Here is a 23,272-nt window from a genome sequence, read left to right on the forward strand (position 1 = left end):
ATTAAATAAATTAGTCCCAATTGTTTCAGGGAGAATGGGATGCCGCATTTCTGTTTGGATTTTTGTGTGCACAATACTGACAAAAATTGAACTTAATAAATTGGGAGGCAACTGCCTGAACAGAACATTAGAGGGATGAAAAACTGAGGGCTTGATTCTCCATTCAGTTACACCAGTTTTACATCGCTGAAACATTATAGTTTTGATGGAGTTACACTTGAGTAAAATAGGTTGAGTGATGTGGAGAATTAGGCCCTGGATTTTTAGAAATTAAAATTATTAGAGAATTATCAGTTTACTTGTCTTTAAATGTAAGCTCCCTGATAGACAAGACCTGGAAATGATATCAAGGAGGTTTTTCTGTTTAAGAATTGCCACGAGCACATCTACTGGACTATGTGGAGAGAAATTTCTTTTAAGTACATTTTGAACAGTAGGTCATCCAAGTAATGCAGGTTTAAATGTTTTCTTTCTTCATTTGACCTAACACGACTTCATCAACTTGGACAACACTGTATCAAAATATAATATGCAAATGACATGGACATGAATACATTTTTCCTTTAATTGCAAGCTATGGGAATGATTTCACACAGCTGGGAAAGGAAACGTGGTATTCATCTGTGGAGACACTTCTTGAATAAATCATGAAATATATTCTATATGGAATCTTGTTTATATTATATAAACTCAGCAAGGACTGAAGCCACCTATCATTGCAGGCACTACATGAATAAAATACCTGGATGGTGTTTTGAGTGTCATACTGGGATTGTGACTCCTATGTCTGAATATATTTTTTTATTTTTAATATACATTCCCTGGCACGGAGGATAGAAGAGATAAAATATTTAGTTATTGTCAGATACCCCTTTTTTGTATAACTTTTAGAATGCTTCAGTCTCATCCAGCAGGAGAAAGGAAAATGTTTAATGGCACATTTACTTTGTGTTTCTTAAGTTGTTGGAAGAACTGTGTTGTCCTCTGTCCTGAAATTAGAAAAACACAAACTGACTCCAGATCATCAAAATGCCTGAATAATTGGATTGCTGGACCAAGAACCCATCTATACTTTTGGTCTAATGTTTTTTTTTCATGCCTAATGAAAGAGCTGGACTGAGAAAGTGTGTTGTTTTGTTTAAATCAACCCTTCAGAGCTTTTTTTAAAGGGATTGTCCAGATTTCTTAGTATCACTGAAAAGGTCATGATATTACCATTATCAAGATATTGTGATGGTTAAGGATCTTATATTTCAAGATTTTTTTTTTACTCACTTTGGCTACAAGTAATAATGTCCAGCATATTCTCAGTCAAAGCTTGGTTGTCTGAGTCCAATTTGGCATGGAATCAAGAATTTTATTTTATTTTTGCTGTTTTTTGTTTTTATTAAAGGAATGCAATAGTTGTAAAATATATCTTAATATTTTCCCAAAGAAACTGGGAGCTACTGCTTCATACATTAAGATAATTTGGGACTGATGGTGGCTCAGGCTAGGAAGAAGAGATTACTACCAAGAAGAGAGAAAAACAGAGACATGAGATAATTGGGAGAAACTCCTACTTGTTTTGCTCATTGGTGGAAGAGTTTGCAAATGAAAGATATGATAATCCTTTGGGTCCTCTTCGGCAGTTGGAAAAGGTCACCATTTCTACAGTTAGTTGCTAATGATTCAATCAATGACCACCTTGAAGGGCTAGAAGAATGTCTTCTGCCAAAGCAGTTGAACTTGAGGCAAACTAGGTCAGCTGAGCAGTTGTGTAAGAACTTTCTCTTGCTCTAAAATGAACTATTTAATTCGTAAAGTGACAAGCACAATGGATTCCTGTATTAATGGAGTGATCATATTCCTTATATCATACTCCTTAGTTAAAGGTGTGTGTACACAGTATTACATTAGAATGCAGTTACATATTTTAATACTGCATTAGAGTGCTCTGTAAATATATTTTAATTGACTGGTTGGCCTAAATTGTTTATTTTTAAAAAGTCACTTTAATGCTGATAGTAAGGTGACAGCCTGGAGCACTACATCAGCAGAGAACTTTATTACATGAGTAATTTAAACCACATGAATAATCCCACTGATCTCAAAAGGGCTACTCATGTTTTTAAATAGTTTGCTGGACTGGGGCCATAATAGCAGTCTTCTATTTACCCCAGTCCAGCAATGTGACAGGATCCATCAACCTAGGGTTGCCAATTTTGGTTGGATGTATTTTTGAGGTTTCATCACATGACAATCTTTAATTAAAGATTTAATCTCTGGAGACTCCAGGACAATCCTGGAGAGTTGGCAACCTTATAGCAACCCTGCACTGGCAAGGAAAGGGTTAAGGAGCTTATCGGGACACAGGAAGCCACGCCCCCTCACCTCTGCTGGGTATGCTCCCAGTGGCAGGAGCATTTAAAAGAGAGCAGTGCAGCTCAGTCTGGACTGCCAAGGGAGGAGAGCAGTTGGGTGCAGCAGCCTGCTAGGAAGCCACCAGGACTCCAAGCCACTGGGATCGAGCCTCATAGCCAAGCCTCTGGAAACCTGTCAACCGCGGTTGCTGAAGGTGACAACTCACCATTTGCCAGTGGAGAAGGTTTAGGAGATGGTTCATAAGAGAACATAGGAAGTGACTCAGGGAGTGTGCTGAGGGGTATCAAGCCCTAGACCCTGTACAAGGGTTACTGCTTCAAAGGGCCCTGGGTTGGAACCTGGTTGAGTAGAGTGGGCCTGGGTTTCCCTATCCCCCTCACTCCCACCATTGGGTGACACTACCACAATTTATAACCAATAGGCAAGGTGGCTTTTGGGCTCTTGCCAGTGGGTGATGCTACCCTGAACTGTAACTGCCAGAGATATCAATCCTTGGAATCTCGCCGTTACACATTACACCCTGGAGTATTGCTGTTAGGCAGTACTGCAGGCCTGGAACACACAGCCAATCCCCCAACAAGCAGGTACAACACAGACAATGTCAGTGCAAGCTTCCTGATTCCAACATGAGCCTCTGCCTGATTTGGGAACCATCCCTTAAGATTGCAGGGTAGTTTGGTCTCCACAGACCATTCAGTTCTTGGCTTGCTGAGGCTACCAATTAATGTGAAATTTATAGTGGTTTCTGGTAAGTGGATACCAGTTCATTAGGAATTGAACTGAGAACATGACTACCAACTCCTTTCATGCAGGTCAACAGACTGTTATCTTTCAGTCATGGTAGACAATAGTTCCAATTCTGCAAGCACATAGGAGTTCAACTTCATGTGTAAGGGAAAGCAAATGCATATATGTTTGCAGGATCAGGACCTTGATCTGATTTCAAACCAGTGACCTACAGATGAAAAGCTATGAATGAATGAATCACTATAAGTAAGGGAAATTAGTAAACTTGATTAGTTACCTAAATCTTTTGCTTTAAGTACTGGGGCATAGTCAGGCTTAACACAAATGATTTGGGTGAATTCTTCTTTGTAGTCATTCTTCATCAGTAAATAGGCTTCTTCTATGTCAATCTGTGAGTAAGGATTTGAACTTGGAACAACTTCTATTAGTTCATTATTAATATGGAACTCCATGTATGAAATTGGTTTCCTAAAATCCAGAAAGTGAGAGTTTAATGAATTCTCATATTTACACAACTCTTTGCAAGAACACTGTCATACAAAGTTATTGCGTACTATCTTGATTCCTCACTATATTAAACCCCATCATACAATAACTTATCTTGTTATAACAATATCTCTTAACATTGAAAATGATTGTCTGACAAAGATTGGCAATGATACAGTGCACTTATATTATGAATTAGACACAATCTAATTATGCCTGGTCTGTGACCAAAAATATATATATAGGAAGGCTAAATTCAGACTTGGTGACTGTCCAGTTCTGAGTGCCATGTTTTAAGAAAGGTGTGGACAAACTAGAAAGATTTCAGAGGACACCACCAAAAAGGATAAGACTAGAAAACCTGAACTTTGAGGAAAGGTTAAAACAATGGGGCATGTGTAGTTTTGAAAAAAGAAGACTGAAGGGGGACCTGATTCTTCCAGTATGTTAAAGGCTGTTATAAAGAGGTTGGTGATCAATTGTTCTCCATGTCCACTGAAGGTAGAACAAGGAGTAATCTCCTTAGTCGGCAGCAAGGGAGATCTAGGTTAGATATTAGAAAACCCTTTCTAACTATAAGGGGAGTTAAATACTGGAATAGGTTACCAAGGAAGGTAGTAGAATCCTTATAATTAGAGGTTTTTACGAACCGGTTACACTAATACCTGTTAGGGATGGCCTAGATTTACTTGGCCCTGTCTCAGCAAAGGGGACTAGACTAGATGATTGAGGTCTCTTCCAGTCCTACATTCTCTGATTCCATGAGTCTGTAAGTCAGTACATTGAACTGAGTTACATCTACTTACAACAGATCTGAATTTGATTCAAGAATGGAAGTGTTCACATGAGACTACACTATCATTGAATTTCCATGTGTGGTACCTCAGATTTAGCTAGAAATATGACATCTTTACCATATACGCCTATATCTTCCAATTTTCTATACTATGCTGTAGAAAATAACACACAAATTATTAAGACACTACCAGGCAATTTGGTGTCCTAAGTAATGACAATGCAATGATGCTAGGACCAAGTTCAGACATAATGTAAACAGGTGCAACTCTGAACATCAGCACAGTTGCACCACAAGTGCCCAGTTTCACCCTAAATTTACATGGAAATAAGATTAGGGGCTTTTGATGAGATTACATTCTATATGAAACAAATCGGAAATCTTGAAATATATTCAAAATAGTCTGCCAAAGAAAAAAATCAAAGCTGCATTCCATGGAGTGTGTCCATGGAGTGCACATCTCTGATCAAAGTACTTAACAGAAACAACTATAAAAACAGAATCAGTTAAACTAATTGGGAGAGAAAAATGTATCGGATCTATTTCTTTTTATCATAAACTTTAATAAAGCTTTACTTCTGTGTAATACTGTATATCTGTCAATAGAAGAAAGCAATAAATAGGGTAATTTGATGTGAGAAAGGCCATACCTTTAAAAACCATTGAAATACACTGACTAGACCACCACTTAGGAGTTTGAACCCATAAGAGGCTTAAGAGCACTCTAGTCTCAAACCAGCAAAGCACATGCTGAACTGTAAGCATGTGAGTAATTCCAATGTAGTCAATAGGACTACGCAGACGTTTAATGTTCAGCCTGTGCTTAAGTACTTTCTGGATAGAGGCTAGAGTGCTCAGCGCACCTTGCATAATTGAGCCATTTGTAAGGCCAAGACTAGAAAAATGATAGATACTTGCCTTTAAAAGTAGACTATTCTAAAACAGGTAACCTTATCTTTTATTACTGTAGTTAGTTTGTATGGTGTTTTGAAGATTATAGCTAATTATGTAACCTACTATTTATTCATTTATTTAGCTCCTAATGATATGGGAAAATTTTCCAGAGGAACTAGGAGACTTAAGATCCTAAGTCCTATTTTCAAAGATTACTTAGACTCTTAGAAACCTATGTCTCATTGGAAGTCAAAGGGATTTAGGCACCTTAGTCACTGATATTTTTGAAAATGTTACCCCGCAAAAAAATGTTAAATTGAGTAAATATTTTTCATTTGTGACTAAGTGTTTTGTTCTCATTTGTTGCTATTTCTAAATCCATTCCAACATCTTTATGAATCATTAATTGCAAGTTTCACAAATAGTATCAACAGTATCCGTAATACATTTTGGTCCATGCAGTACTTAAAGATAGTGCCTTTGAAATTCCTAAGTGTCTTAACAACTTGATATTTTACTATCCGTTTGAAATGGCAAGCAAGAATCTGATTTCATTTACACTATTGCAACCTTGTCTCTAGATGTCGCAATTTAAGTTCTTTTATTTTAAATTAAAAAGAATTCATCTTAGGGAAAAAGGACAGGTGACAGTTCTCAGTAACATCTATAGATATTACACACAAATAACTTTATTAAAAAACATTAGTTGCAAAACCAAGCATTCTAAAGTTAGGAAATGCCAGAATTAATGTTGCCTGCACAAACTTAATTCATCCCTCTCTGGCTCCTTGTCAGAGTTTCTTTGCCAAGCCAGTCCCACTTCTATGGCCACACTCCAGCTCCTCATAAGATCTGTATCTTCTCCCCCACCACTATTTCCCAGTCTCATTCTCCTTGTCCTGCCATTCCCAGTCCCCCTACCCCCTGCCCCAATCTACCCATTTCCCTCCCAGTCAACCTCTTGTCCCCTCTGCATTTGAGTCAGGTATCTTCCTCTTGCACACCGTTTGCACAAGAGAGAGGCTCCCTGCTCTGGTGCCCAGAGCCTCCTTGGACCAGAGTAGCTGAGGGCAGCAATTACAGAGAATGTCCATCTTCACACCTGCTCAGTCCTCAGTGAAAATGGTGCATGTGGTTAAGTCACACATAGAAACTGTGAGGGGCTGGAACATGCTCAGTGAGGATGGACTCCTCAGCCATTTTAGCTACTAAATTAAAAGAAGTCCCTTTGAGCATGTGCAAACAGATTTTCAAATGCTTATAACTTTTCCAAATTTAATCAGATATTCCTGGGAAAAGCAACAGGCACATCCCTGACACAAAAGGAACCACATGCCACAGCACTAGACCTTCTCAAAGAAAAGGTCAACAGAACTTTTTTAATATTGCAAAACAACTTATTTTTCCCTAACCTTGTCCTCAGAAATGGCTGAACCATTTTAACTGAAACTTTATAAAAAGATTCCTGAGGCAGACATCCAGCAGGGAAAATTTCAACTCCAAAGGCTAAAGTTTGGAAAAGTTATAAGCAACTGAAATTGGGGTCTTACAATGGAAACCTTATGGGCAACCTTAATAATAGGCAATGCCCCAACTATAAGTAAAGATGCTAAATATTCAGTTACTGTACTCTAGGTTAGAGTGGGTGGGAACGTATCAGTTTATACTGTGGTATACTTTGAACATTTACTGTTCCAAACTATGATAAAATCAAGTACAATTGTCCAGTAAAACAAGAATATTGTTGCTTAAGTTTCTGGGTGACACTATTTTACTGTTAGCCCAGTACCACAGTATTCCAGGAGCAGGTCTATCACTGATTTTTACATAAAGGCATCAGAACATTAGTAAGGAAAAGGATGGAAGCTAATACTCAGTCATGTTTTGTTTTCTTGCTACAGCACGTTGAGCACAGATTTTCACTGAGCTGTTCACAGTGATGCCCAAGTGTCTTTCCTGAGTAGCTACAGGTAAAAACCCCAGTAATGTGATTGGGTAATTTCAATTATTCCTTATAATGTGCATTGCAATTTACCTGGCATTTGTCAATATTATTTGATATTGTGCTGCCCATTCAGCTAGCTTTCCAGAGGTCCCTGGAATTTCTTCACAGTATTCTTTAGTTTTGGCAAACTGAAACAATTTGATATCTTCAAGAGACAGTGTTTAAAAATGAGTCTAAATCTTCTGTTTTTTAAATTTCCTTTATTTTCTTGTTCTCATATTACAGTGAAAGGTAAATAAGAGTGCACAGCTGGCCTTCTCTATAGCACTTATATTTATTATATCTCCTCTTGCTTTACTTTTTTTCAAACTAAACAGTCCTAGGGTCTGATTTTACGTCATTTACAGCTGTTATACCAGTTTAACTCCAGTGACTTCAGTCTAGTTACACCTGATTTACCTTAGTATGAGAGGAGATCCAGGCCCTTAGAGCTGGATTTTTAAAGATACTGAGGTGTTGCAATGCTGAGAAGAGCAAGGCTTTCAAAGGTGATTTAGGCACTTAGGATCCTATGTGCTTCAGACACTTTTGGAATAGAGACTTAGCCAATTCAGTCACCTAGGCCCAGATAGACAGTCAATGGGATTTAAATCCCTTTTGAAAATGAGACTTAGGCTCCTGTAAACATTTCCCGGCGTGGGCGGGGGTAGCAGCCCTTCTTGCACAGTCAGTCTCTCAGGGAGGCCAAACCTCTTGGCCATTATGTCCTGTGGGGAGGCTTGAGCCAACAGGGAGAAATTAGCAGTTTTGGCCCTGTGTCAGGTGAGTGGGTAGTTCACAGCCCCGACCCTCAGGTCGGGTGGAGCACGAGCAGTCTCTAGCCCTGTGTAGGGCAAGCAAATAGTTCAAGATCCCAGCCCTCAGGCAGGGCAGACTAATAGTCTATAGCCCCTGGCAGGGCAAACAGTTTACAGCCCAGCCCCCAGACAGGTCAGGGTCAACAAGGCAGACAATCTCTATTACTGTGCAGGATGCTCACCCCAAGGTCAGGGTAGGAAAGGAGGAGGGGGATGAAGGCTCATCTGACTCCACTGCATCCCAGCCCAGGGCCATGGCAGTGGCGCTCCAGCCGAAACAGGCAATAGGCCACCACACAGACAGACTGGTGTCTGGCTTCCCTGGGCTCCTTCCTTCCTCCCTTTCCCTGGCATACCCTGTCCTCTGAGCCACCTTCAATCTCCTCGGGGTACTCTGCCAGGGGGAGGTTCCAGAGCCCTTCCGCCTTGTCAATCGGTGGCAGGTCTGGTAGCTCCTCGGGGCTGTCAGGAGATGGCATCTCTGGTCGAAAGGCCAGGTATCTCCTCCGGCGTGCAGGGGTCCTGGATCTCGGGCAGCTCCTCCAGGTCACAGAGCCCAGGTACTTCATCAGGTACTCTGGGCCCAGGCTGCTCTGACAGATCCTCAGGGCCCCAGATGGTGGGAACTCTGGCAGCTTCTCTTTGGGGTAGCCATCAGGCTCCAGTCCCAGGATCCAGGGAGAGAAGTCCTTCCTTGGCCGCTTTCTCCCAACTGAGCTGGAAGGCCCACCCCTTATAATTCCCTTTCCTGTCCCGCCCCTCTGCTTCCAGTCAGGTGGAGGTTGATTTCCGGGTTCCATCCCCCAGTGGGGGGGTTGGCCCTTCGTCACTGTCAGTCTCTGAAGAAGGCCACACCTCCCAGCCACTACAGCTCCTAATTGAGTTAGGCATTGCAACATGGAGTACAGCACTGTCTAAATAGCTTTAAAAATCAGGGTCTTTTTAGTATCCCCTCAAAAGGAAGCTCTCTCCCACACCATCCATGTCTCATTATTTTTCTTGTCTTCAGCTGTACCTTTCCCATTTTTGATATCGTATGTCTTTCAGCTTAAATTTACTTGAGTGTCTAAGTAAATCGTTGACTTTTCAGTAGTGGTGTCTGTTTTGTGCTTTGTGTCCTGCCTAGCTTGCCATAGTTAACAGAGCTAGATTATTCTGGGATAGCTCAGCCAGGTCTGTCTGGGTCTTAGAGTAAGAGAAAAACTCAGTCTGTTTGTGTTTACATCTCCCTGCGTTCTTGTCTGGTGGTTTCTCTCTGAGTGCAAGTAACTTCCAAGTATCCAAATATAACAGTGTCAGCAGCAAGCCAGCACAATCTCTTAAATTTACCAGGAAGCAAAGGGAATAAGGTCAACCTCTACAAAGCAACCATATCTATCCTAATGCCTCATATAATATGTATTTGTCAAAAGATGAAGCATATAAACCTGTTGACTGAAAGAAGCTTCTATCATTGCTTCATACAAATGTTAAAGTTATATAAAAAACACTTGACAATAGGATATCTTAACAATACTAATTAGGCTTTTTTTCTTACCCATAAATGGAATATCAATAAATAAGTTCATTCTCTAACTTATGTTTCCACCTAGTTCACCTTTGATCAGGTATGAACCACCTATCAAATGCAGAAGTTAAGGCAGGAATCCAGTTATTCTCAAGCAACTTGTCACCCAATTTTGAGAATGCCGTAACAATAAACAACTGATAATATATACAGATGTTTTCTCATTCTAGGATCTTACAATTTTTTAACTCTGGTCATAATTAATAAGGCTTCTCAAGGGGTGTAGGTGAAGAGCACCTACAATTATCTTAGGTAACTGTACTATGATTTAGAAACTGAATTAACATATGCAACTAGATTTTCAAAGCATGCCTATTTGCTCCAAGGTATTTCTAGTCAAGCGTATCCTATAGAGCAGCATACATTCTCTTATTCTACCTCTTTTCATACAATAGGTGATTTAATAAGCCTTTTTAAAGTACCACCAGACACTGCTACTAATATCCAGTAGAAACCATAAATAATAATTAAATATTTCGAAAAACAAGTTCTTATTTAAAGAATAAACATACAATAAATAAAAGGCCAAAAATATATACGTGAAATATCAGTTGAAAACCACATTCTGGCTAACTTATATGCAAGCTCTGAAATCTGCATACAGGAAAACGCCTCAAGACTTAATTTAAAGTAAATTCAAGCATTGCATCTGTTCCTATATCCCCCTATTAATTTTTGTGGTTTTACAATCACATTTTCCTATGTTTTTAATTGTTTTTCTCTTTCCTGTTACTGTGTAAAAGACCCCATCTAATGAACAAAGTAAACTGATTAACTAGCTATATAAGGGAAACACGGAAGCAGACTATATACAAAGTGTTCTCAAGTGTCTAAAGTAAACAACTAAATAACTGGGAAATATTTTTTCTGTCTCTTAATTACATAATCTTAAGCATTACTCATAATAATAGTTAATAAGTCATAATCAAGCAGAACTGTGATTTTAAGTTTACCATGTATCTTTATTATAGGTGGTGTGTGTAGTGGTACCTAGATTTAAGGTTGCCTGACACATCCCATTATAAGACCCTATTTTCTATTGCTTATAATTGCCAAACTTTAACAGTTCAGGCTGATTTTGGTCTCACTTAAATCATTTTACATTGGTGTAACTCCACTGGCTTCAATGAAGTTATTTCAGATTTACAATGCTGTTAGAGCAGAACCAGGCACCATTTTATCTGTTTATTACTAAACACACTTTCCCTTTCAAATCCTATGCAAACTACAAAGGCCACATTACAAGAAAAAACCTCTGTATTTCAAAGATAACGTTTTTCATATATCAACTGCTATCCCAGACATTTTTATTGCTATTTTTATACATTACTAAAATGCAAGTTGAGCTCTTCCACCTCCCTCTCACAAATCAAGATTTACAAAAAGCCTTTTTCTGAATAGACTCATTCCAATTTTCTGAGCTGTAACTGCCTTTTTTTTTAAAAAAAAAAGCCCTGACTCTTCCCTTTTATGGTCAAGAACAGATTTTAAGGGCTTAACTGAATGGCAGAAGGTAGACTTTATAGCTCATAATTCCACTGTTTATCCAAATTATGAAGGAACAGAAAATGCTCCATGTAAATGTAGTGCAACATTTACCAAAAGTCTCAGGTAAATAAAAGTAACTGCAAGAAGTTTGTTAATTAAGCCGCTCGTATTCTGTACTACAGTACTAACAGAAGCCTTTCCATACTCTTATTATGATTAATAATTCATGATTCAGGCATTATTCAGATGAACATCAAGAAAATTAATTTTGATTGTAAATAAAAGGTACAGACTTCTCCAGGAAATCCTCCATATATAAACTTTGCTTCCATTGATCCAGGATTGAAATATTCATCATTTTATGTGTGGAAACAACTGAAACTACAACAGAGAAACAAATATAATTAGATCAGAGAAAAGTCACGTTAAAATTAGTTTAATTTTTACAAGTAAGCCAATCTCCTTTAGAGCCCAGCAACACTGGAGTTAGCAGGCAATGAAGAAGCAATGCTCTCAGTCTCCCTTGAGGGACTGTAAGTGAAAGTTAACTTGAAATAAATATGAAATCATAAACACTTCCATATTATTTACCTCTGTGTTTGGAATACTCTCCTTCTTTCTGTGTACCAAACCTCTGTATCACCCTTCAAATCCCACCACAAAACTTTTTTATTTTATCTTCTATCCCTACTTTCCTTTCCAGAAATGAGTGTGTCCCATTTGTGCCTGATCTTTATGAATATATATTTAAAAATAAATATAACATACCTCTTGTCCATGGCCTCCTATATGTATCATCAGCAAAGACTCCAGTATGATGATAATTCTCATCTTGATGTAAACAGGGAGGAACACGAAATGATAACCGATCAATAGAAAACTTCTGTCTTGCCACATTCTGCATATGAAAAATAGTAATATATAATTATCAGATTGTTCCATCCTTACTCCTGCAGAATAGTATCTTCCTCCTCAAATAGTCCTATTGGTTTTAATGGGCTATTCAAGGAATAAGGTGCTACTTATGGTGAGTAAATGTGAAGCAATCTGGCCCTAACAGAGGGTCTTAATTTTACTGAGCCAGATTTTTAAGCCTTGAGCTCCACTTGCATACATGCAAAACTACACTTACACCTAGTTGCACCTGCACTTTGCATGTGCAATTATGCATGAGCATACAAACACTTGTATATACCCACTGAACAATTTAACACATGCACAGGTGGAAACTGGGTAGAGGCCACTGAAAATGAATCCTATTGTGTCTGTTGTAAATGATACTTTTTCACAAATGCCAGTTCACATACGCCAGCACAAGGTCACAAAAATTCCCCAACAAATCCTATTATTTTCATCCAAAATAACAAAGTAAAACAGTAAGCATTTAGATAAATTGTATTTATACAGATGATTTGTAGACATGCTACTAATACTACTTAAAATCCTCTGAAAATATTCTAATACTTAATGGTCAGCATGGCATCTTCAATAACTCTTAATTTAGCACCAGATTCAATAACGTATCCTCACAACCACTGTGCCAAAGAAGTCCACAAAGGAAAGCACAAACTTGGGGTGGTGGGGGGAGGAAGATATGGGAGCAGGGGGAGGGTGGGGAGAATGGGGGGAAAAGGGATTATGTAATAGGACCTTAGAGAGATAAGCAGGGAAATCACTGATAATTTAGGAGGCAGGGGAACACTAGAGATGTCTAGAGTTCTGGGGGTAAGAGAGTCATACGGAAAAGAGAATACCACTGAGGAATCTAGAGATCTATTTGTTTCTACATCCGTGTCCCTGTTCCCATTAGAAATGTCTCTCCACACTTCTAAAAATGTCCCCCAACTTCAATGTATACCCTCAGCCTCTTTGCCACAACACCCAGTCTGATGGTCCAGCTGTGGTTTGTAAAGCCAGAAATCTTGGCTGACAAACCTGAGGTGGTCCACTATCTGGGAATGCTGCAGAGAAACAAAGCTGGTAGCTGCCCCCCTAACAGTGCTTCAGAAAGAGATCAGCTCTGTGGTGCAGCCTGTGATAAACTGAGGAAGAAAAAAGGAAAAGCAAAAGGCACAAACATGGACTCTCACATGAAAAGACAGCATTACTGACTCTCAATAATTGCAAGGTGTGTCAGCTCAGGCAGTGGAATATATATGCCTCTTTGTACTCCAGCTGCCAGTTCCTTTCAATCAGGAAGCAAAAAAATAATCCTATGTATACAAACAAAATTATTTAAAAGGCATTGGCAGAAGCTGGTGAATATGATACTGATAAGCTATACAACCTCTTGTCTGGGTCAGTCAAAGTTCTCCTATTTTCTGTCAGCCCTGAGTGGAGAAGACAGAAACGGGAAATTGAACCTGGGTCTGCTGCATGCTGATTATTAACCACTAGCCCCGTAGTAGACCTACAATTCATATTTAAGCCTACTGTTAAAACCACTACATTCACTGTAAAAGAAAATATGATTAATGAAGTTCATGGCAGAAATCAAAGAATCAGGTACAATATGACAATACAAGTTTCTCTTTCTGACAATGTGTCATTTTATGATATAATTCCCAAAATGCTTTGCAGAGATCACGTGCTTAGGTAAATTACCAGCGGGTGATTAAGTAGCAATTACTTAAAAAAAAAATACTGGTAATAAACTGACAGATCACCAAATAATGGTAAGCCCAGGTGGTGTAGTTTTATTGAGAATTATGTTAGTTTAATAGCCTAAATAGAATTAAATTTGTTTTCAATCAAGAAAGTTTGGAAAACTGGAACACATACATATTGGGGCTATGTTGATAGAAAGCTTAAGAAAAGTGTCTATGTTACAAACCTTTTTAATGAAATGCTACTGTTGAGTGTATTGTTTAAGATGAATTACTTCACTTTAGTAACCTCTTTAATGTATAACCCTTATTGCAAGAGTGCTGGTAATAATGTATATGTACTGTTCCATTTAATGAGGTAGTACTTAATAACTGTACATGTACTGTTAACAAATAATAACCTAACTATAACTTCTCAGGAAGGCTCACTTTTTATTGAAAAACACTATGTGAAGTTTACAGTCTCAGTGCAGTCCATTATTATTGTCTGCTTATAATCTACAAGGGAGTTGAAAGTCTGGAGAGGCTAGTTTGCAATCACTTAGCATGCCACTCACACTAATGTGGGGAATCGGGCTAATATTTAAAAGTTTAGTGTTCTGAACACCCAGCCTTCTCCAATAACTCAGTGAAACTAGGCAGTCTGAGAATAGTAGGAAGTGAAAGAAACAAGAAATAAGTAAATTAAGAGTAGAATCTCCACTGAAATTGAACCACTGCATGGATGGTAGAGGAAACAGAGAAAGCTCAACAATAGTGCTTTTGGCAATAGTGTTTGATTCGGTAGTGCGTTAGATGAAGAGATCCTGGAAGATCAGTCTAAATCTATATGCAGCAGACTTTTACAGGATGATAGAAATGAGGAGCAGCAATGGAACACGGAACAGAACTTCAGTTTTGGACTAGCACATCACTGTGTTGTCAGATTGGAATTGGTACTGGGGGGCTCAAGCTGATATTCAACACTGATATGCAAACATTCCTATAACAGTCCCAGATAGTTTGATCTTCTGTTGCTACTGGTGCTCTGGTACCTGTGAAAGACTGTGGTATCTGTGAGAAAAACATAAAGAGAAAAGAGACTATTTTGAAAAAGAAAATACAGAACTAAATCCTGTTCTTTCTTGCCTGAGATAGGGAGCAAAACAGTGCTGAAAGCACACAGCAGGACAGCATAGGGCAGTGGGAGAGAAATGCACAGTGGATACACCTGATTGCTGCTCCAAGAAGAAACAGTATATGCTTCACTTCAGCATGCACTTTGCAAGGCCAGCAACCTAACCACATTCTGAGCAGCTGGAGCTCTGGATTGGCAATGGAAGTGTTAGCTGCTAGTACTCAAGAGATTACTAGGAAGGCATCCTGCTGCATGGGTGAGCTAAGGAACACTTTCCACCCTATGGGGAACGGAATGTGGGCAAAGCATTCATGGGCAGTGGCCCTTTGAGCACCTTCAAGCACTAGCAGGACAGAACTGAAAGGAATTCAAGTTACATCTTTTTAAAGGAGTAGCAAGAGCTGCTGAACAGCGTACTCCCCTTCAATTCTTAGAGGCATTATGTTTTAGGGTCTCTCCCTACCAGTCATACACTAGAACTGCTCCCTCTCTAGACACAGCACTCAATGGGTGGGCAGGTTTGTGATTTGGCCCATAGCTTTTAGAAAGTCTAAAAAGGGAACACTAATTTGCAGTGGGACAATGTGTTTCAGCAATGAGCAATCACAGTCAATAACAACGCACAATGGAAGAGAGGAAGGAAAACAAAACTTTATAACTGATAAACAGCTACAAAATTAAAATGCTCCTTGCAGATAAAATTATGTCAACAAATATATACATTCCATAGGTCTGAATTTTATTGAAAATATTATACAGAAATAAATACCTTTCCTGTTATTAAAGCATCAAGGGAGAATAATATATTGTGGAAATGCTATTAAACTGCATATTAAAGTAGAAAGAAAACTGGATTCTTCCTCAGAATAAAATAATTATGAGTTTTATGCTTTAAAAGACACAGGATGTTCTCCAAAATGAGTTATGAACAGGAAACTAGCTCTAAAACAAATATCATAAATGCAGCAGACCATCAAAATGTTGCTCTTCAGTTTTGGCAGTATTGTACTTGGACTTGATAGTAAAATACCAGCAAACGCTTCACCATAGCATACCAGAGAGAGAAATAAAGTCTTGTGTGGAGCAGCAGTGCAGTAAAAAGAGCTCTTTAAACTGAATCCTTATGTAATTAGTTGCTTTATATGATTTTTAAAATGTATGTTGAATGCTATGTGCAATTAATCCTATCACATTTCCTATAGAGCAAGAGAAGTGCAACAGTAAACTGACCTCATATAAATAGTCTACTGCATGATATTTAAGAGCTGCAAACATTATCTTCCTTCTTTGGCAACGTACTCAAAACTTCACTTGTCTGAAAGATACATAAAATATAAATTACTCAAAAACCTTTTGCAGCACACAAAAATCTTGAAACAGAAATACTGTTACCCTAATTCAGTAAATTAACCTTTTAACTTCTGCGCACACATGTATATGCTATAGCAGAAATTTTTATTAGAAGAGTATTTCCCAAACTATGGGATAAACCACTGTGGGAGGTGCCAACGCCCTGTTGGGGCATGGACACTCAATTGTTCTAATCTTAGCTTTATTTATTTTTTAAGTAATGCTCTATTAGGGTTTCAAATAAGATTACCTTTCAAAGCAAAATATGAAGCAAGTGCAGTCAACGTAGAGATGTCTTACTGACTATAATTTCTAGATAGCCTGAAACAATAACTCTCAGGTTTAAACTGTCTCAGTTTCAAAAGATGCTAACTCTGATGTCAATGATGATACTTTAAATGTCTACACTGTTAAATATTTCATCGATATGAGCACACAAGAAAGGGCAGGAAGTTATATTCTGAAGATCTATGACAGATATTAGAACCCCATGCAAGATCTATGAGGACCATATTGTATTAAATTTATGAATGGCTTATGTATCACTGTGGGCTAGGAATTGTATGCAACTCCAAAGGGCAAGGGTTATCACAGCTCTTACAGGAACCAAAACCAGTGGGGGGTAATTAAGGTGAATCACTCACATACCACCCCTTGGCATGCTTGCATATATTGGTTCAGACTGGGTTTTCCCAAGAACAGCAAATAAAGAGAGGACTTCTAATATAAAAAGGCTGGGCTTAAACTGATTCAGGGCCTTCTTTCTGATCCAGCAAATAGAAATGACTTTCTCTGCAAGGGAAACCCCAGCCTTTGCAAAAGAGTTGGAAAAGCTTTGGCCTACAGAGCCCCATAAGACTGATGGTGACTCCTGGTATGTTTAAGTGTGTGTTGAAATCCATTTATTGTTTTATTATGTTTTATCTTTAATGCTTACACCTTAAGAATAAATGTGATTGATTAGAAAGAGCTTGTAGTTACTTGTGATTGCTGGCAATGCACTATTCACAGCCCTCAGAGAGAAAGCAAAGCACAGGCATGGTGGTTTGCTGGGGTAGGGGCTGTGCAACCTTAAAACTCCCCAATCAGAATAAGGTGGGAGAAGGGTCACTGCACAGAGACAGGTGACAACTGGAGACTGACTGGGCACTCCTGGAGTGGATCCAGAGGAGGAAAACAAGGGCAGTTACAACATATCCCAAGGTGGAGGGAGAGGAGGGGAGGAGGAAGTGGAAGGTGCCAAAATTAAGACATGTAGGTCTTTACCAATACATGATGGGATTGCAGGGGAGTAAGATTGATTTTGTTTTTCCTGAAGAAGGACTCGGGTTTTAAAAATTTGGGAAAAACTGATTTAGAATGTCCTTTCAAGTGAATGAAATGTCAAAATATACAGTACCAACAGCTTCCAACACAAGAGGAATATGTTTTCAGCTATACCAATATTAATTTAGCAACAACCCTTATCCTGCATATTTTGTGGCATACACTTAACAGAAATAAACAATATGATTAACAAGAAAAATGAATATTAAATACTACACATTAGCAACACAGCCCGTTAAATGCGGTGTGGGATCTGATCTCATTTACATTAGTGTAAGTAAACCAGGACTGACTTCATGAAGTTGCATTGGTGTAAAGAAAACGTAAGCTAAGTAGATTTTATTTTGAGTTTGCAGCTATAATATTGCATTAATGTACCTTTTGGAATACACAGAATTTGGTGCTACAGGACTCCGGTTGTTTTTGGTGTATACAGACTAACACGGCTACCCCTCTGGAACACAATTAGGGCTTGCCACTGTCTTTGCACACTACTAAGTACTACACAAAACAGTTCAGTGTTTGCAGGCCAGTGTACCTATTCTGGAAGGTCATTTGTGTAGCTTTCGGGTTCAATGTCTAAAAATCCATTTCCAAACCCTTCCCTTTTCCCCCAAAGGCCGAGGGCAGGAATTATGAATAAGAGGAATGTGTGTATCGAAACCGGACCGTTCGCATCTTTCAGTACATTTGATTGTCAGTTTAAACAACTCCACATGGCTGAGGAAAAAATGCTGCCTTCAGGTTGCCAAGCACGAGTTCCAGTCACCTGCCCCACACTGCACCTTCCCCTCTTGCTGGAGCAGACCTCGCAGCAGACGCCAAGCAGCTCGTTTCCCCCCTCGCCTATTCGTGCCCCATGCCGAGCCGCCCTCCCCCACGCACCGCCTCCCTCAGCTTCCTCCCGCCAGCGCGGTTCGTCTCACCTGCTCCTCCAGTGGAGCCCAGAGCGGGAAGCGGAGCTGGGCCCTGATTGGTCCCGGGAGAGCCTCGCGCCATCCGCGCCCGGCCGTTGGCCGGCCTGTGACCTGTCACGTGCGGCCCGCTTTGACAAATGGCGGTCGTGCGGTGCGGGCTCGGAGGGAGGCGGCGGGCGAAGAAGCGCGGGAAGCACGGCGCGCGACTTGCTGGTCCGGGGGAGGGGCTGACCGATGAGCTCGAGACCCCGCTAACGGAAGAGCTAGAGGGGACGGGGTAGCGGCCAGCTGAGAAACACCGGCCCCCACCCCGCGCCCAGCACTGTGTGCCCAGTGTGCCCCCTGTCTCCGGGCAGCTGCCCCCCAACCTCCCCGCCCCAGAGCGCTGGCAGGGGTGGTGTCTGCTGCACTCCTGCTTCCCAGGTAACTGCACCCGGGAAACCGGCGGCTCGTAACAAATACAAATTGTGGTAGCAGAAGAGTGGGGAGGTGGCTGGGTTATTAACACGGACAATTGCCATCGCTTTCCTGGTGGCTAGCTCTCTGCAGGAGCACAGCAAGCAGCTACCAGGCCGGGGCTGGGCCCTAAGAGCAAACCCCAATACTGGGCACCAGCAGCCCCATCTCCCAGATTTTTCCTGAAGAAGCAGCAAACTCATCAAGGCACACAGCACATATACAACTCATCCATCTGCACAACTCATCACACGTGCGTACACACACAGCTCATAATAACTTATGCACATACATAAAGCTGCACACGCACAGTTCATCACTGCGTGTGTGCACACAAAACTCAACTGCTCATGCGCACACAAAAAATTCATTGCAAACAAAACTCATCACCATGTGTGTGCATGCACACACACACAAAACTCATCACACAACTCATCACATAACATTCACCACCACACACACAGCTCACCACAGCCACACCCACACCAGGAGTAGGGCAGGTGGAAACAACAATGGTCCTGGTCCTCCTCTGTTAATGAAACTCCAAGAGGAAAGAAATGAAATCTTGTCAGCAACTTGGACTCTACTTGGATTGATAGAGTTTGGGTAGCTGGATTTCAAGTGGGAGGTATTTGTTCTGGGTTACTTCAGGCTTCTTTTGTAATTTAGGTACTAAAATCTGAGTCTCGCGTGCAGGAGGGAAAGGTGATTAATTCTTCTTCCCCCCATATATTCCAGGACCTTAGTTCAGAGGCACAGATAGAAAACACCAGTTTCTCCTGTAAGCCCATAGATTGTTCTCAAGCAGACAGTGTTATGAAGAACAACAAAGAAAAGGCATAAGAAATCTGGATATTCCATGCAGGCAAACATCAAGATTTCTCAGGCCACTGTGACCTTGGATTAAAGGAAGAAGAGTATCTTTATTTCACTATAAGCCCCATGGTCTATGCAGGGATTGAAAAAAGAAGCAAGAGAAGGATGGATAAACTGAAGTAAAAGAAAGTGAGAAATAGGAGAATGAGAGACAGATTTGTGTGCAGGGAAAAGGAGGCTGAGATTAAGAGGGAGGAGTAAGAGGAACAGATCTGCAGAAGGAGGTTTAACCAAAGGCAGCAGGAAAAAAACTAGAATCAATGGAAAAAACTGTATAAAGTAATACTAAATATTAGGAAATAAGAAAAAGACAATACTAAATGGAAGAGTAGAAAGCAGAGAGGGATGAGAGATCAAAACTGAAGAGAAACCAAAAAGAAGCCTCTTAAAAATAATGGTCAGCAAAGATTGCACAATTCAAGACTTAAAAATAAGCTGAACATTTTGTAAAGAATTTAAACGTGACAGGAAAATTAGTCTAGAGACAATACATTCAAGAGAGTTGGAGCCAGATTATGATCTACTGTAAATCTGGAATAACTCCAATGAAGTCAATTTACTTCTAATTTACACCAATGCACATCCAACCAGAATCTGACCTTTGGAGAGACAGAGACAAGGAAAGAACAGGGAAAGAAGATGAGCGAAAAATGGTAGTCAATACTGTAAATTAAATCTTTTATTGGAAGTTTGCTGCAAATATTTTCTATGATAAAATACATTTGAAAATAATGATATGTGTGTCTGTATGCAGACATTTTTGTATATATTTTTTGTAACATCACAAAGACACATCCATCTGGCATTTTGTCCTATCTACTTACATTTTAAAACTATCTAGAAGAAAAGGGAAGAATTTGCTGCATTGTGAATAAAAAGACTTTTTGTCCACAACTCAAGTATATCTATGACTGCAAATGTCTTGGTATTGGTGCTATTGTAACCCCCATTTCTTTTTTCTTATTTCATGGTGTTCAGCCCAAAACACTTATTGCTGTAATTACAGCTGCTGTTTCTACTTGTTCTCAGACAAGGTGGCAGTATAGTTATAGAGCCCTGAGTGACTGCAAAGAAGTAGTTGCTATTTCAGCATATTAGAGGGAGTGCAGGAAGTTATTATCCACGCTCAGTAGCATTTTGAACTGGTGTGGAAGGCTATATTAAGGGCAGCTATTCCTGCATGTACACACATACCTCCTTAGTTTGGAGCTGGAAGCTCCTGGCCAGTCAGTAGCGAGTTCTGTTAGGGGTCCAAAACTGGCAGCCACCTTGAGTGCCAGTCAGATCCAGGCCATCCCTGCGTGGAGAATGTAGAGCTGCCAGGCTGATCTGTGGGATGGATCTCAATACAGTTTCCTGTAATACAGGTTAGTTGGACATTGTTGGCCTGCAGCAGTTGTATGTTAAGGTGTCTGTACAGTCCTTAGTCCCAAGAAGGAAAATAGGTGTATTTTTATATAGCAGTGGGTTATAGATAAGAGGATAGGGGAGTTTACTACTTGTCCAAAAGGTCTGCTGCTTTACCCATGCAATTCTAAGAAGCAAGCTTAGAATTAAGTAAGTAGGGCAGTTGTGTTTGCGTGAGTATATATATATTGTTGAGACACAAGGCATGGCCCTGCGCCCTGATGTTAGGGAATAAAACTCTTAAATAATGTCCTGGGGAATAATCTTTATCCAGGACCCCTCTCCTGTACAGGCCCTCCACCCTATCTGTTTCTATCACCGATAAGGAATTTATTATACAATGGTAATAAAACAAATATACTTTTATTATTAACAATGAGCAAACAGCACCAACACAATAAAATAGCTTGGGGATTAAATCAAAGAAACTGGCATAAAGCCAAGGCCCACTACCACAAACATAAACCCGTGGATACAGGATCAATATGTCACCATTCCCTCGACAGACAGATCAGGTGAAGCAGGTAAGGAGCGAAGCAGGTTGGGGCAAGAGGCACAGGTACAGGAATCAGAAGCCCGGAGTCAGCGGTGGACGAAGGATGAAGGAACAAGGTAGACACAGGAACAAGGAAGTTGGTGTTCTTCTAGTCAATCTTGATCCGAGGAAACATGATGGTCTGGCTGCCACTCAGATGGACAGCACCAGAGTTGTTCACAGTCTTAAATACTTGGATACTGCTCAATCAGAATGTTCTATTTTCCTGCTTCACTGCAGACAGCACTTTGATCAGTGTGCACTCATTACCAAGATTTTGCAACCGCTACTAAGGGTTTTGCACACGGCTCTATTAGTCGTCAGGAGATGTACTACATCATTGAATCAGAGAAAGTGTGAGCCTGACAGCTACAGTAACTAAAGTTTGTTAGGTTTTTTTGCTTCATATTTGAAGTTGTGTATGTGCTCAGTAGTGTGGATGCTGAAACAACTGGTTATGTAGTACAAGTAAATGTTTTTGTTTAATTGTCAGTGTAATACCCAGGGTGAGTCTATGTGAAACTAGAAGATCTCTGATTTTCAGAAGCCCCAATCCCTGCATTGATTTTGTAAGGTATTATACATTTATATATTTGGTGTGGGGCTAGGCCCCGTGTTATATTCTGCATTTTAAAGAAAAATAACAAATTTCTAATAAAAGTGATGTTAGTCTCGTTGGGGTGCATTGTAACTGCTGTGCTGTAACAGTTTGTTTTGGAGTGTTATTCATAAAAAGGAATTTAAAATGATTAACTGTATGCCTGCATAACTGTTTTATGGTAAAGAGTGATTCTCAATTCCTAAGGAAAGAAAGAAAGTGAATCCTATTATAATTTCTCTTTTTAGTACTTTCCTATAGACAATCCAGCTGTAGTCTCTTGCAAGGATAGGAATTTATGGTCTGTGCAAACACTTTGTCAGGTAGAGGAATTCTGTACCATAGAATTGGTAAGTAAAGTGACTTACCTCCTGTCTGTGTAGGTTACACTATCATAAACAATAAATTGTGCCTATTTTCTAATTAAAGAGAAATTCTTGTTATTCTAGAGTGAGCTGTCGGTGTGTCAGAGTACAGTCATATTTAAAGGTAATCTGAAAATGTTTTTAAAGCAATAAATAGAAAAGTTAAAGTTTTTGCTTTCATCTGGCTGCCAGCTGTGGTTTGCACAGGATGAGAAGCTAAGGAAACAATATTAAAATAAGCTTACATTTTTTTATAAGGCTATAATTTAAATCCTTTCTTTCTGCCTAACAGTAAACATGGAAAGAGGAGCTTATATGGGAACAAGAAGGCAGTGTTTAATATCCAGAAAACTTGTTCATTTCATTTGCTGGTTGACTGATGAAACATGCAAGTGCCAATTTCTAAAACCAGCTATAGACTTTGGGGACCAAAACTGGCCGCCTAAATTGCTCTCTCAAAAAATATGTGTACACAAACTTGTGCATGCCAAGCAGGTAACTCCTCTACCACAAAGTTTTGCATGGGATTTCCCATTATGTTCCAGACTGTAACTGAGTAGTTACACAAGGTAAAG

At 39.8% G+C, this 23,272-nt stretch overlaps 1 protein-coding gene and 1 long non-coding RNA gene across 2 annotated transcripts in view; one reads left to right on the top strand and one right to left on the bottom strand.

Moving 5' to 3' along the window:
* SHOC1 (shortage in chiasmata 1) overlaps positions 1-18,555 on the bottom strand; it is a 74,714-nt gene extending 56,159 nt beyond the window's left edge. The window contains exons 1-5 of the mRNA XM_067553488.1: positions 18,470-18,555; positions 16,098-16,182; positions 11,913-12,042; positions 11,438-11,525; positions 3,389-3,579 (exon numbers count right to left, since the gene is read on the bottom strand). Coding sequence (XP_067409589.1) covers positions 3,389-3,579; positions 11,438-11,525; positions 11,913-12,042; positions 16,098-16,142 — 454 coding nt within the window. The 5' untranslated portion in view covers positions 16,143-16,182; positions 18,470-18,555. The remainder of the gene's footprint in view (positions 1-3,388; positions 3,580-11,437; positions 11,526-11,912; positions 12,043-16,097; positions 16,183-18,469) is intronic.
* Positions 18,556-18,609: 54 nt separating this feature from the next.
* LOC137156556 (uncharacterized) lies at positions 18,610-19,903 on the top strand. Its single transcript, XR_010920816.1, has 2 exons — positions 18,610-18,883; positions 19,655-19,903. It is a non-coding gene; the product is annotated as an uncharacterized lncRNA (long non-coding RNA).
* Positions 19,904-23,272: the final 3,369 nt, after the last annotated feature.

This window comes from Emydura macquarii, unplaced genomic scaffold (assembly GCF_026122565.2).
Source record: "Emydura macquarii macquarii isolate MOO-44397 ecotype Brisbane River unplaced genomic scaffold, CSIRO-AGI_Emac_v2 contig_1451, whole genome shotgun sequence".
In the NCBI taxonomy this organism is placed as follows: Eukaryota; Metazoa; Chordata; order Testudines; family Chelidae; genus Emydura; species Emydura macquarii.